The sequence below is a fragment of the Lycorma delicatula genome, chromosome 2, assembly GCF_047948215.1.
Source record: "Lycorma delicatula isolate Av1 chromosome 2, ASM4794821v1, whole genome shotgun sequence".
Taxonomy (NCBI): Eukaryota; Metazoa; Arthropoda; class Insecta; order Hemiptera; family Fulgoridae; genus Lycorma; species Lycorma delicatula.
In genome coordinates this window covers 160047399-160064534 of record NC_134456.1, presented here as the reverse complement: position 1 = coordinate 160064534, position 17136 = coordinate 160047399, and the positions used below count along the sequence as shown (strand labels likewise).

The 17136-nt window shown below is 29.0% G+C and overlaps 1 protein-coding gene across 1 annotated transcript in view; it reads right to left on the bottom strand.

Moving 5' to 3' along the window:
- Positions 1 to 9356: 9356 nt before the first annotated feature.
- The window catches only part of LOC142319370 (carbohydrate sulfotransferase 11), a 29928-nt gene continuing 22148 nt past the window's right edge, over positions 9357 to 17136 (bottom strand). The window contains exon 3 of the mRNA XM_075356583.1: positions 9357 to 13936. Within this exon, the coding sequence (XP_075212698.1) occupies positions 13259 to 13936 (678 nt within the window). The 3' untranslated portion in view covers positions 9357 to 13258. The remainder of the gene's footprint in view (positions 13937 to 17136) is intronic.

Sequence of the window (17136 nt, the reverse complement as noted above, 5' to 3'; positions counted from 1 at the left end):
AATTTCACTATATCCTGTACCCTCATTATCTTCTAACTTGTATGAGGTTTGATAAAAAATACACAGAATTTTTTAATTTTCCGGGCTGTATAAGTTCAACTGTCACATTTTTTATGGATTATTATAGCTAATCACCAAATCATTATCAGAGAGGTTGCTGATGACATTGGCATGACATTTGGTTCATGCCAAGCAATTTTTTTAGATGTTTTGTAAATACATAAATATTAGGATTGGTGAAATGTTACTGCAACTATGTAATGCTGTTTACTGAAAATGAACCGTAAGGTTTTCAGATGTCTTTTGAAAGTATCATATTCATACAGAAAACTGTACATTTTTTAAAGAATTCACTTACATTGCTACAAAGAGATCTGTGAAAAATTAAATCCTGTGATGAGAAACCTCAAGTTCATCTTAAAATAACTTCTTAGCGATCCATTCTTAGCTAGTATCAGAGCATCATGCTGACTTCAGTCAGGCTTGGATTCAATATGTGGTATGTTTTTATGTGCTCTTTTTTTAAAAGGAAGAAAAAAAACAGTTCTCTCCCTATTTGCAATTCTTGTTTCGAGCAAATAAAATGTGAAACTAATTTGAGAAATATCATAGAAAATTTAAATAGTCGCAATGGCTGGAACATTACACAAAACAGTGTATGACAAATTCTTTTCAGCTAAAAAAATAAGGTTATTTAGTTATAACTGATATAAAGCTGAAAAGCTAAGAAAATTCTGTTTTATGAAAATTAATTTCGTTATTCAATAAAAAAAATATATATATGTACTCTAAAACAACATAAAAGTATAAAGAATGTATTTAAATAAAATAAAATATTTTTTAAAACTAACACTTTTGTTGCTTTAGTTTCACAAACTTGGATTCCCCGATGTGGAATCTTATGATTCAAGACTTTGGGGGGTTGGTGTGTTCCCATGGCCCTACCCTATGCAGCTTTTCTTCCCAGTAAACACCGAGCACCACATATATACATCACATCACAAACACTACACAAATTACAACATATACCCTTACACTATAATACAACATCTTACACTTATACTCAGTGTTGTAGGAATACCTTAGAATACGCAACCGTAAACCAAGGTGGAAACAATCAAAACGATGGGTGGATGGCTCCATCTCTATGTAGTGAGCCTCCAAGTACCAGGGTGAACCCTGTTGTATGTAGCCCTAGGTCCAGTACGTACACACTCTTCTGTAATGGTTCATTAAATTGTTGGTACTCGAGGGAACCAAATGCATTTAAAAGTTTTTCAGTGGTTGTTGGTCCTCTTGAAAAATCCAACAAAAATAGAGGTTTAAAAAGACTTCAACTGATGTTGTCAGCCAAAGATGTGACGAGCAAGGAGACAAGTAATGTTACAGAACGTGCTAAGTTATCAATTGTAAGATTTATTATAGTGAAATGTAAGGAAGAAGGAAAATTCTTTTCTCAGCTTGGTTATTATAATCCATATATAATAATTAAGCTTATGGATCCTTTTCTTTTATTAAAAATCCTATTTAATAATAAATGCATAGTAGCAGCTTGTGGCTCACTGAAATCAATTAAAAAGCTTAGGAGTAGAGCCTTGTTGATTGAGGTGAATAATGATGGACAGAGCTGGAAGCTGTACCCCTTAGGTACAGAGGGAAGGGTAAAGTGGTAATGGAGCCACATAACATGGTAAATTCCAGCAAGGGAGTGATCTTTTGCTGTGACTTAGCTGACATTAAACTACTAGATCTCTCAAAAGAGCTGTCACCACAGTCTGTCACATCTGTGCAGAGGATCACAGGAAAGAGAATGGTATTGTGCCAACATCCTTACTTAACTCCAGTGATTTCTGCTCCAACTGTTCCTGAAAGAATAAGAATTGGCTACCTTACTCTCCCTGTGCAACCATATATACCAAACCCGAGAAGCTGCTTTCAGTGTCAGGGTTTTGGTCACAACAAAACTGGTTACACAAAAGAGCAAGTTTATTTGTGTTGTAGCTGTACAGGTCATAATGATGGTATATGCACTGAAGCTGAAAAATGTATTAACTGTAAGGGCCCACAATCAGCAAGACCTCAAGAATGCCTGATTTATAAGGATGCTTTATAAACAGGATTAAGGATTTGTATGAATAGAAAGGGCCCTTTCCTGTGGCTCACCAGGAGTATAGAAAATCCTCAATATGAGGTATTCTGTAACTCCTGGTGTTAGTTTTGTTTAGGCTATTTCTAATCATGTGCACTTGTGTAAAGTGCGCATTATGTAGAGAATTGACCAAATTGGTCAGACAAGGTAAAATCCCTCACTTCTGCTATTATAGCATTGAATACTGGCAAAAATAGGGATACTTTTGCTGGAAAGACCAACAGTGGTTTACCAAAAACCACATCTGTTGGTACACCAAATAAAACTCTGCTGCACCAACAATGCACCAAAATACTAAAATCCCAATGAAATGATTTATAAAAAAATTGTTGCTTGGTATATCTCCGGCCTACCAGACTTCCAAACCTCCTCCACTATCTCGAGGTTTCTTTGAGGATATGGAAGAAAATGAAGTGCCCAAAAAAGCAAAGCACTTCTTAAATGATATAAAATCCAAAAATAAAAACCAGGTAGTATTTAATAAGTAATCTGCACACAAAGGTTATAACAAGAAAAAGTATTTTTTATGGGTACAAATATTATCAGTGGAATGTTGATATTCCATGGTATTCTTACCATATCTTCATGGTATTCACCATGAAGATATCAAAATCCTTGTGAAGGAAGAAGATCCTTCAATATTGTATCTGCAGGAAATTCACTTCTATCCCCAGGATGATGTGTCTTTGCAGTTACATCTGCAAAAGTGTGACCACAAAGTTTGGTGGTCACACTTTTTGAGGACAGAAGATGTGAAGGTTTGACTGTTTTCCTAAAGAAAACTGTATTAGCCACACATATTCTGCTAATGACGAGTCTCAGTGAAGATATTTCTACCATTTAAACTGAATAACTGCAACTAATATCTTCTGCCAAATTTTGATATTAGTGAAGATTAATCTATCGTTTTTTACAGATTCCTCTACCCTGCCTAACAATTGGCGATTTCAATGCCCTTCATTATTCATGGAGCGCATCATCATATTCTTTCCAAAGCACTATAGTTGATCAACTGGAGCAGAACTTGGATCTCTGCTTATTGAACAATGGTTTATATCATCTTCATCAGGTACATTTTCATCCATCAATCTGTCCTTGTGTTCAGCATCCATACTCCCATGTCTTACCTGCTGTGTTTCTAAAAACTTCTTTGGAAGAGATCATAAACTGCTTTTTATCTAAGTTGGTAATACTGATTTGCCTCAGAGTCAGCCATGAAGATGAGTGCTTCGAAAAGCAAACTGGAACGGATACAAGGATTCCTTTGGCCAACACGACAAGAGTGGTAGTGCAATCCACCAACTTCCCAAGTTTACACACCTTATACTCGACAGTGTAAATGAATTTATCCCTTTTACATCTGGAAAGCCAAGGCAGTCTGCTGTTTCATAGCGGGATGTAGACTGCAGCCGTACACTAAGGATTGTCACAGGGCTTTACATAATTTCAACTGAAGGCCTAATTGCTCTGCATTTTTCGCAATGTGAAGGCTATTTGCTGTCGAGTGTTTTGGTGGAAAATGGAAATCAAGGCTGATTATGTCAATAACATTTCCCAAACAACTATATAATTGGTTATATTGAGAAAAGTTCAGGCCATGTGTGGAACGGGACAATCTTCACTGCCAATTGAACTGTAAAGCAATGGCAACCTCATCACCACGTCAACTGATGTGGCCAATATGTTTGGAAACTTGTTTAGGTCAGTTTCACTAACATCATCATATTTTTGTTGAGTTCATAGGTATAAGTTGCAGGTAGAAAATATCTTGTTCGTTATCAGAGAATTGCAAAATGAATTAAACATTCAATTTTCTTTTGATAAGCTAAGGTATGCCTTGAATAAATCCCATGACACTTTCCCAGCAAATGATAATATCAGATTCAGCATTTTACCAAATCTCCCGCATATTGCATTATAACATCTTTTGCGTATCATAATAGAATATTTACTTATCAGGTTTTTCCAGATTCTTGGTCAGAAGCTTTGGTGATTTCCATACTGAAACCTGGTAAAGATAAATCATGCCTGTCAAGTTATCATTTACCTCCTTCACCAGTGCCCTGTGCAAGTTGATGGAACAAATGGTAAAAAGTCAACTAGTGTGGTATCTTGACAGGACCACCCTAATTGCCCCCAAACAATGTGGTTTTTACCAAGGTAGATTGTCTATCGATTATGTAGTTGCACTTGAATCTATGATTCAAAATGCCTTCCTATTTTGCCAACGTCTTGTTGCTCTATTTTTCGATATGCAAAAGGCATACGACACAGCTTGGAGAGGAATTCTAAATAAACAGCATGAATGGGGTAAACACCTGGATTCATATTTTCTCCAGAGAAAAAGAAATGTATCTGTTTTTCATACATCAGGGAACATTAACCCTCAACTGCATTACATAGTGAACCAGATGAACCATGGACATGGGTTAGATTTTTAGGATTGCAGTTTGACCAACGATGACTTTGTTATCATATATGAAGGAACTAAAGGTTTAAAAATGCTAGACATGCTGAGAGTTTTATCTAATACTTCTTGGGGAGCTGATCGAGTATGCATATTGCGTTTCTACTGAGTTCTGGTCTGTTCCCACTTAGATCACAGCTGCGTGGTTTATTTGTTTACTCAGTTCACCACTCTTAGAATTCTTGATGAAGTCAATGATTCGTTCAACTGTCTTGCTAAATGTATCCGTGTGTCATGCCACTCTGCCACAAATATTGGCAATTTATTTACTAAATACATTAAATTACAAATATAAAATTAAAAATGTTAAAAAACCCCAACATTAATAAAATCAGTAAAAAATTAAAAACAATAATAGGATTAAAAATGCTAAACGTTTATGGCTATTTATGTTTACAAACCTTCGGGAAACATGATAAATAATTCTATGAAAACGAAGTAGATAGCTGCAATAAATACTGAAAAAATTGTGAACATACACCCCGTAGGTGAAACACAAATCCCCTTTTTTCGCTTATTAACAACTTATTTATTCATTACTATTATTATCAACATTTTATTCATGTAAGCATGTACAAAGTAAACAAGGATTGGTATAAAGACAACAGCAAATCCAAGCATAGAAATTAATAATACAATTATACCTCACTGCATGCACATTTTATATCATGGATAAATGGTTTGGGTCTTTTTTTAAGAGAGAAATTAGTTGCTGATAACTAAAAAGAAATAATTTTACTCTAAAAATTCTGGAACAGCATAAATAAATTCATAAAGAATACATAAACAGCTCTTTATACTGCACTTTATACCAACTCTTTCTACTGATCTTTACCGCACTAATAGTATCATATCCTAAAAGTTATAATTTGTTTCACTTAAAAATATAAGTTGTACAATAAGATCTTACACATATTTTTTAAATAAACATGAATTTTATAACAAATTTTTTTTTTTATACAAAACATTAATTAAATTAAGTAATTTCTGTTTTTTAGGTTTAAACTTACATCCCACTATTTCTGATAACAGTCACATTTCACTGTCCGATTTTGAATTTGACAATATTATGACAAGTATGTTAACTACAATCAGTGAGGTACAAATGTACTTGGATTCACTCGTATCTTCATTAACATACAACTTGTGTTACAACAGTTCAAGAACAGATAAAAAAATTAATACAATGTACAATTTTTTTAAAAAATGTACAAAAAAAATTGTATCAACTAGATTTTTATATGTTGTTTACATAAGCAAAGTATAAGCAGAAAGTTTAAATATATATAATAATTTAACAAAAAAAAAATTAACCTTGTAAAATAACAACAACACAGATCTTATTAAGTACTTGAATAAATTAAATTAAAAATATATATTTGTACTTCATTAAAAATAATAATCAACAGTTATACAAATTAAAACAGTATATAAATAAATTACTATAATGAACAAATAAAATACATCAGTAAACGTTTTGTTACAAATAGCTGTTTGTTATTAATCTAGCTGGTTCCTTAATATAAACAATTCTGATGGCTGTAAATATTCAATGACATCGACACTCTTTTCTTTCATTTAAATATCAACTACAATAAAGTTTTCTTACAGAAAGAAAATAATTTTAGAGAAATAAAACAAGCAAAGCATATAAAACACAATCAAAATGTTTAAGTATTTAAAAACAAAAAATTCATAAAAATACAAACACACAATGTCAACGTGACAACAAAAACAATCTTAATTTTAAGTCTTATCGTTTATGAAATAATTTTGCACTTCCATCAGATCACACCCAGTTTTGATTAGGCATTACAGGATTATAAAATTTATTTTACTCTGGAATGAGAGGATTATAAAGCAAAATAATAAATAGAAAACTAATCCTCATGAAAAAATATAATAATTTCAAAAAATAATAATTGTAACCAACATCTCTACAGCTGCAGGAAGTGGCTGGTGGTCTAGAAGTCTTGCATAGCAACAAACATACTATTTATAATCATAGACTGAAATATACTAATCTGATTAGATCACAACTAATTACGCAAATTTATGTCCATGCATTAAGTACAAAAATTTATAACAAAGCTATATGATGACTCCAGCCAAACCATGAATAAAATCGATTTCTTCTTGTGTTACAAGTACTTCTTTTGCATTACAAGTTTGTAAAAGTAAAAAGAAAGTAAAAAAATTCAATTCTGTTTTAATGCATAAACATTTTGGTCTAAAAAAAAAAATTCTATCATATATATTATTTTCATTACGGATTGTAACCATTAAAATTTTATCTTCAATCAATCATTTTTTTAATTTTGGTAATTGTGGTAAGAGGGGAATTATGGGACAAAAAGGACATTTTTTTTTTAAAGAGAAAAAATTACAAGACCATTCTTCGAAACTTGTTTTAGTGATCACAGCAAATTTTATTTCAATTCTTGAATTATTTTAAATCTGATTGTACTTCTGTAATCTGTATTTTTACTAAAAACAAAACTAAATCTATTAATATAATGAATATTTGAAAATATACAAACAACTGTTAATACTGAAAAACATGAATTCCAATATTTATTAACCAACTTTCAATAACATCATCCACTTATAAATAATTTTTAAAAAAAATATAAAGAACCAATAGAATAAAAATAAATACAAATTTTAAGAATAGTAAAAAAACTGGTTTAGAATTTCAATGTAAATAAGTGAATAATCTAAGTACAAAATGCAATTAAAGCATATTTATGATACATAGTGCCAATTGAATATTCTTAGCCAGATTGAATAAGAACTGCATAGTATTAGCAATTCAATAAATTTTCTAACATTCCGCAGATCTTGAACAATTGCACAAATCATACCTTATTAACCTAATCGAATCACTTAATAAGTCATAAATCTCTTCAACTTATTTGAGAAAAACTGATAATAATACTTTCAGTTACATCATGTACAATGTTAAGCTTTCAGTAATGTTAAAAACCACGAAAACACTTTTATTTATTTTTTTATTCAGTCAATTAGAATATAATATTTTATATCCCAGTCTATTTAGTTTTTGCTTAAACCATTATCAGTTTTCCATATTTAATATATTTCATTTTGGGCTTCTCTTATAACTATTACGTAAATAAGATTTCTTATTTAAACAACTATGAACTTAATCTTTTTTTACTGTGTCAGATTGCCAAATACATTAATCACTTCTTACAGTAATTTCAGTTTTCAGCAAATTATTATTATTTTTATTAAAAAAAATTACTGAGTTAAGTTCAATAACCAGACAATCCTATCAATAAAATATCCAAGTGATTGAAAGCCCTAAAAATTCAAAATCTAAGAATATAAATATTTCTTAATTTATTATAGAATCCTTCCTATAAGGATAATTATATTTTATGTTAACATTACCTAATTCTACATTACAGAATTGTTTTACATAATTTTTTTATCAAAGATGTTTAATTTCTTCAAATAATTTTTTAATTTTCAAACTATAATGTAGAGGGAAAATAAAAAAATAAGCTCTCATATACTTGATATCTCTCAATATTTTGAGGTATCTCAGTCCAAAATTTTAAATCACAAATTTTGTATGGGTGTGTATATGTGTTTAAAATATTTTAAATTTGTTTAAATTACCGAAATGGAATTTGGAATAGTAGCTTTTTTATATGAGAATAAATTATATATAACACTTTTTTTAAACTCAGATCATCAAGCAATTAATTTTTTTATCAAGAAGTAGAAGAATATCAAGTGATTTTGAAAGAGTTAGACTTTATGAAAGATTTAATATTTTACAAAAATAAATAAACACAATTAGAAATATAACTGAAACTAAGAGAATTTTAACATTTAAAAAAAAAATTCTGCGGTTAAAATTTATTGTTTTAAAAGTCTTTATAATTTTTCCTGTTTAATCTGTTGTGTTAAAATATTTAATCTTTTTTTCTTAATAATTTAATTAAAACTGAGTGTTTGTGGAGCCATTGCACTTCCTAAGATTAAAATGTTTGATGTCTTTAGATTGGACTTGTAATTTTTAATAGTGATTTCTTCTAACCTGGTTTTGAATCAATTATATCCAGAATTTTGATAGTAACTTGAATTTTCATAACATGTTTTCTACATGGTTTCCATACGAGAACAAATATTGTATGGCAGCAATTAAAGAAAACTGATTTTAACGGTTTCCTTACATTTTTATTTTAACCTAAGAAAACTTAATAGAAAGGCTGTATCCAATACAATAAAAATGTAACTGACTGAAATTATTATAATCAGTTTTACAAAAACAATTAAAAATAAAGATCCATTGTTCTCATGATCTAATCATGATCACTAATACAGACTTAAAAATAAAAATTACAATATTCAATTTTACGTAATTATTACGTTCCACAATTTTGGTAACTAACCGACAAACAGAGAAAGAAACTTTGAGCGTAATGTCAAGATGATACTCCAACATAATATTAAATTGACTATTTTCTTGGTTCTCATCACAAACAATAAGTATAAATTAATGAATATTATTTTAAATATGTACATAATTTGTAAAATTTAATACAATAATTTATATAAAATGAAATTAAAACATATATTAAAAATTTTTAATAAAAACTTAAATAAACTACAGTATTGAGCAGTTAAACAGCAAATTTAACTCATTTTAAAATAAAATAACCAAATTCAATCTTAAAAATTAAAAAGACTAGAACTATATGGCTTCTCAAAAGCATAATTTATAAATAAATCATATATAGAGCATAAATAATTTAAGTAGCATAAAAATTAAACAAAAAATAAAATAGATAAAAATAAAATCTAAACCTTCAACCAGTATGGATAAGAACAACAATCTACCATTACAAGAAAACAAAAAGACTATTTGGTTTAACTTTCAATAGATAATGGTATATACAGAACACCTCTCATGCAACAATCTTGTTAAATGACAAACCTGTTTTTTAATAAAATAATTATGACTACAACAGTTTCTATCAAAGTTTTTTACAACACAAGAACAAAAAAAAATGTTTCACAACAAACCATTCCATATTTGTGTATGTGTGTGTGTATGCACACGCACGCATATTAAATTAGTCTGCAAAAAAATATTTTTTCACATAAGTATCACCAACAATCTACATTCTGAGCTGAAAAATCTAATACTCTGACTAATAAAAAATTAACAGTGTATGAAGATATGATTTTTCATACAAATACAGAGAAACATTCAACTGTAATAATATTAGAACAAATGCCAAATACCCCTCAGTTGAAAATCAAGTAAAAGATATCTAAAAAAAAGATGGGGCCAAGCAAAGCTTTAAGAGAGCATAACTTTCAAGCTTCCTTTATGAGATGATTTAAATTTAATTCAGTTGTGTAAGAATATGAACCACGATCATATTTATCATTTTGGAATGGATATTCCAAAATTGACTTCTAAAATTTGCTGTGAAATATTAATTAGTTAAAAATCAACACGACTTACAGTTAGTAGCCAGCAGCAATCTCAAATCTCATACCTCCAGTTTCCCCTTTCATTCTGTTTAGTGCTGGTAAAACAGCAGTCTATGAACCATACAAGCTCTCAGTCTCTCCAGCCAACTATGAGTTCACAGTGTTTAGTTTTAGCAAGCCACCAAAATTGAGATGGATTCAAATTTACTAAGTTCAACTGATACTGTTGGGCTGCCATTATAGTAATAATGTTATGAATAACAATGAAAAGAGAGTGGTGCTAGAAATTAAGAGATTGTGCAAAGAAGTAAACAATGAGGGACAGAAAGAGAGACATTCAACTGGACTGATAATCTCACAGCCTAGTGATCTTATTGTTTGAACCTGAGACCACAAAATGTCAAAAGTTTATTATGAAATTCTGTAAAAGCATCAAATATCAATCCTAAATAAACATTATTGGATGCCTGTAAAGGGGTTTGTTCTTCTACAAGACAATAACTCATTCTGTAAGCTGCACAAAGACTTTACTTAGAAGTTTGAGAATTTTGATTATCTCCCCTACAGCCCAGACTTGGTATCAAATGATTACCTTCGCTTTAAGTTGAAGACTCTTTGGCTATCCAGCATTTTAGGACCAATCAATAGCAGATTAACAGTGTTAATAAATAGATACGTACCATAGCAGCAGAGTTCTTTAAAAAGAGTCTGTAAAAGTTGATGTCCATACAATTCTTGAATGTGGGTGGTGACTATATGTTGAAGTAATATAGTATGAAGCTAAGTTATATATAAAATAAATCCTTTTCTTTTATTATCAGCTAATCAGAAGTCAATTTTGAAATAGCTCAAGAACTTATTTTATCTAGGTACCCCTTAATATAAAAAACTGATTTCATTGATATAAAAAATTATATTTCGCACATATATTTTTTAAATGGACAATTATTCTGTACAGCAAAAATTAGTTCACAATTTACATAACAGTTAATTATACATGAAAATAACAATAAAAAGCTAAAAGTAAAAAATTAGATTATAATAATCCAAGGAAAAAACTGTAATGTTAAGATTAGTTGATTAGTTGCTTTTGACTAAACATAAGAATTTGTTAGACAAATAACAAATATCTAGGACAGAAACCTTTTTAAAAATTTAGCTTTTACTGTTTAAAAAGATGGATACTGTTAAAAAAAATTTACTGTTTAAAATCAGAAGGCTAAAAACAAACGACATAAGCAATTATTAAAACATATAAACAAGATTGAAACATATAGAAATTTGTAACAGGAAGAAACAAGATTCATGAGCCATATATTAAATTATACACACATCCACAGTTAGTTAGTTTGTTGTAGAAAGAGATTTAGAATAAAACACCGACTTGTAAAGAAAGGAACAAGTTTGAACATTGAAATACATAGTTGAGGGCATAAAATGTATACATACATATGCTAAGATTAAAAATATATACTTGAAAATAGTTGTAAAATTGAAAGAAATGTATGTGTGTGTAAACTTTCACATGATTGATGACACAAAAGTCATTTACCATCATACTTTCAAATAAACTTATCAACAGTTAAAATGATTTTTAATTTATCCACTTGAAAGTAGCATTAGTTTGAAAATATTACAAGGAATTGTAATGTCTGGTGAAGTGAATTCAAAAGAAAACATTTAAGAAACTGACAACCTTGTAGATTAAGTATATAAAATATGTAAAGCCAATTTACTAACAGTTTATTTTTAACTGGTTATCACATCAGAAGTTATTTCCAAAAGTGATATCTAAAGAATTTATTTAAAACGATATACCAAATTTGCGATATATCATTATATCCATAAGAGTCTTGACTGAAAAATACTCTTGACTATTTGAAAATAGTTTTGACTAGGTGAAACGGTGGTGAAAGTTTCGATAGTATTAGAGTAGTATGTTAACATTATAACAACTATTTTAAAATAGATTTTCTACAGTGTTCCTCTGTATATAAGAGCATTACTAAGGAGTGCAGCCTCTACTCCTTAGTAATTCTCTAACGTATTACTGCATATACTTTATAATATTTCTATAATATAAATTATCAAAACCATCAGCTTAAATTTATAGGGCTAGTGAATATTTTTCACCTTCAAGGCAGAAACCCATAATACATGAAAAACTGTTAAACAAATTTGTACAAAACAGCTGTAGTTACATTAACCAACAATATAAAACTAATTAACTGAATAGAACTTGTATACTATTTATAAAGACACACTTCCAATTATTATTATCTTCCAGTTCAAAAAATTGTTTTGTTTTTTCTTGATGAAATAGATGAGATATTGGAGTACCCTTTTCCCTTTCCTGTACAAACTACACAAATAAGATTTTCAACATTTTCATGAACCGTGTTTTATTGTTTTTCTTTCTGTATTCCAGAAGATGAAGATTTTATGGTACATCACTTTTCTAGTTCAGTTTTATTCCTTTTCCAGTCATAAAGAATACTTTATCCCTCTCTAAAAATATGCAAACCTAACTATACTTCCATCATAACAACTTGCGTCCACTTTTTATGTCTGGCAGTTTGTTAATAAACATTTACTAGTATATAATAATTCAACTTAACCTAAACTAGTAATCCTTTGCACCAAAAAATTCATACAACAAACAAATGATGTAGAAAAGTAACAAAACTAAATGATCAGTACCATCTTTTAGAAACAATAATTTTATTTATTTATAACATGTTATATGCCTATTTCATTTTATCTTTTAGTTATGCAATTTTATCTCGCTGAACAAAAATTAATAAGCTGTTTGTTCTGCACCAATTTAAATAAATTAGAATGTGGACAATACAGATTCACTTAACAGGTTCAAGTGTAAAAATAAAAATATTAAAACATTATAATCACAAATTGCTTCTGTAATTACAGTCCTCCAGAATCCTGGAAAAATTACAAAATGACATTGTATATTAACAAAATGTCTGTTACCCAGAAACATTGTTCTCTAGGGAAACAAGTGTTAGAGCTTTTAGCATATTTCAATCATAAAATAATATACGTTTAAGCATAAGTTCTATATTCTTAATCTGGTTTACCAATGCATGGAAAATATTGCTTAAGAGGAGTTCTTCAGATTCTGGTTAAACCCATAATGTAATACAATTCAGCTAACCAACTTCAAAGCCTAAAAATCCTTCCAGATTATAATTGAAAATTTTAAAATCCATAAAATACAAATTAAATAGTTGTGTTATAGTTTGAGATGTTAAACTTGTAAAATATTTTTTTATGGATTCTGAAGTATTGGATGGTTTAACTCTAGGAAATGTTGATGGTAAAACACCTGCTAATTTTAGTAAATGATCTGAGTCACTATATAAAGTTTCATATTTCCCAATAAAATCATATTTTATTTGGCAAGGACGACAAATATTATACACAGGTTTCCAGTGCTCATTAAATGTTACATTTTCAGGTCCTGTAAGATAAGCGGCAAATTCTACAAAAGTAACATCATCACCTTTCTCAAGTGAATCTTTAGAGGGATTAGGACGATAATTTTTAATAATGTATCTACCAAAACGTGATTGAAAATAAGTAGATCTAACGTAATCCCTTTCAAATTTATTCCTATATGCTGATAACAGTCTTTCAAATGGATGTCTAACAAATAAAAATTTTGTATAAGAATTGAGCATATTTCTAATTTCAGGAACTGTAAAATTATTTAATGTAAGAAATACCCCTCTCTTGTGTACCAGATCAGCTGGTATTGACAAAGGATCAGAAGAATTAGCAAGACCTGAAAGAATCATGAATGCTCTTTTCCAGTTTGTACATGCCACCTGAAATAAGAAAAAAAATCATAATTATAAAATAATAAATAAGCAATTTTACATACTCAAAAATTATAACAGATAAAATTCATCCACCCTAAAATGCAGATACAATCCAATAAAACAATAATATTTTTAACCAAACAATTAACAGACATTCATAGTTATTATGTAAATTATTCAGCAAAGGAAGGTTAAATAAAATGTAATCTAATTGTAACTAATTTATAGTTACAATATACATATTTATAGTTTAAAGTACAATTTTATTTTATTTTATAGCCATTTTTATAACCCTTCAGCATATGTGGGCATAAAATATACATGTGCATAGAATTAATGACCGCTTCTCAATTCTGAAAAATAAGAAATTTTTTTTATTATATGTTTATATTATTTAATTTTATCATTTAAGGGAAAATAATGTTTTGGATCTAGTTTTTGGATCTTTTCAGACATTTACTTAATAATGTAGAAAACCATTTGAAAATGATTTATGAATATTATTTAAACACAAGAAAATTGTTTTACTCATATCAAAAGTAACAATGCAAAATAATAAGATTACAGATTTATTAAGTTAACACAATAGAAATTATATTGGCATTTTTAGATCAATCTCCATTATCGTTCAATTTTCAAGTAACAGCTAGCTATTCAGTCAGCAAAGCCTATTTTTAAGGATGAAATAAAAACTGTTATGTTTATTTTTGAGCAAGAAAATGTTAATAATTCAAAAGAACATGTTATATTTTGTGAATGAAGTGATATTTCCAAAAAATAATGTGATTAAATATTATGAACCAATTTAGGTGCACAACTACTGCAAAGAAAGTGATTAAGTTGTACCTTGTCTAATAAGAAGTAGTCCAAAACAGCAGTTTCAACATGGTTGTACCTCTCTGCTGCAGTTAATGTAATGTTTATTTTATAAGATTTTTTTCTTTTACAAAAGAAAAAATCTACTTTGTGTACTTTTTATTACTCTTTATATTGTAATGGGTAGAGAAGCTTCCAGAAGAAAGAGAGAGAAAATCAGGAATGAAAAATCCAGAAGAAATAACAAAGAAATTCTTTCTAGAAACCAAAGAAGCTGCAGACAATAGAAATCATTACGCTTGAATAAACAAAAGGATCAGTCAGATAGTGATAATGCAAGTCAGAAGATATAAATACTGTGAGGACCAGTGGAATTGCAGTTTCAGTACAATGTGAGATAAAATTGAGTAAGATTTGCAATAAATGCGATTACAATGTTTGAGAGCATTTGGAGTGAGTGTGTAGATAACAAATGAGTGAATAGTGTGTCACAAGTATTCAATTTACGACTATGGTTAAGTATAAGAAGTTTGGTGGGTCCTTTGTGAATAGGGTCAAACTGACATTATTTGTTTATAAAATAAAATCTGATGTGGACACAACATGACTTCCTTGTATGTCTATTAATTACATATATTTTTTATGACATATTTTTTCATTTTTCCAAATTCTCATATTTTTTAATTACTATTTATTGTAAAATTGTTTTTACAATCAGAGGTTAATAATTATTAATAAATCAATGTATATAAATTAAAAAAAAAGTTAAAGACAGATTTGAATCAATGTGCCTACCCCTTGTAAGATCTAAATATTTCATTAATTAAAATTTTATCGAGCTATAACTCTGAAACCAATCAAAATAAGTACCACTTATGATATATAGTTGAAATGCTCTCATTGAGGGCTTATTATTGCAGTTAAGAAAAAGTCCAAAATCCAAATTTTTTGGAGTTTGGACTTTTTTGGGCACTTTTGGTCCAGTCGATTGCAATCAAAAGGGAAGGTGCACAACTAGATGTTACAACAGTCCTAAATCTAACATTTCAACATTCTACGACTAATCGTTTTTGAGTTATGCAAGATACATACGTATGTACGTACAGACGTCATGTCGAAAACTAGTCAAAATGGATTCAGGGATGGTCAAAATGGATATTTCCCTTGAAATCTGAAAACCAAAATTTTTCGAAATTGCAATAGTTCCTTGTACTTTACACAAGAAAGTAATAAGTTACTTCTTTCTGTAAACATTAAAAGTGAGTAAATTTGAATAAATAAATTTGATTTTGTCATTGTTACCTTACTATTATAATCTCTTGTTAATTCTGTATTAATTTCTATCTATTGTAAAGTGTACAGTAAATTGAAATTATATTTTGCTATTTATAACTATCCTTTTTTGTACAATATAAGTTACTTAAAAAACCAGCCAGATTAGTCTAGTGTTTACTCATCATCGCAAAATCAGCTGATTTCTGAAGTTGAAATTTCTAAGGTTCAATTCCTTGTAAAGGAAGATGCTTTTATATGGATTTGAATGCTAGACTGTAGATACTGGTGTTTTTTTGGTGGTTGAGTACATTTACCGGTGTTACATTAGTGTTACGGTACATTTACACTTATATTGCACTACCTCTACTGCTATGTCAGGCCTGGCAGGCCGGTAGCAGTAACTGCATTTGCTTGTGCACATACCAAGACCTGCCAGTTGCTGGAAAACTGGTTGTAGAAATATGTATGTATATATATATATTTATTTATATATATTTGTTACATAAGCATAATAAATTCTGTTTTTAAGTATTTTTATGTGTGCTATCTCTCAATGTCTTTGTCGAACTGGACATGACAATATTATCTTACAGCTAATTAAAATGATCATATTAGGGTTTTTTTAATTTTAAAATTAAGCTATTGATTACAAAATTTGTTTAAAGAATGCCTGATTGAAACAGCTATTACTTAAAAAAATGACCAATAGCTAAAAACATTTTAGTCCAAGTATATAGAAAAATTGGTAAGGACACTTAAAACGCATTATTTATTAATGCATTTATTGACATATTTTTAAATTATTTTTTTTTACATGTTTCATATGAGCATAAAATGGAGTTAGACTAAAACATGGTCAAAAAGGGGGATATTCTGTAATCGTCTTCAGTTTTCTGAAGAAAACAGAGTAATTAAATAAGTTAGCAATCATTAACAGAAAAATTATTTTATAAACATAAAATAATCATCCATGATTTTTAATCATAATTATGAAGTGACTATGCATCATTACTGAAGCACAATCTAATCACTGTGATGAATGTCAAACTCATTGGTAAAGATGTATCACAATTAGTATGTCAGGTAGATAATAACGGAATATTAAAATTAGCTGC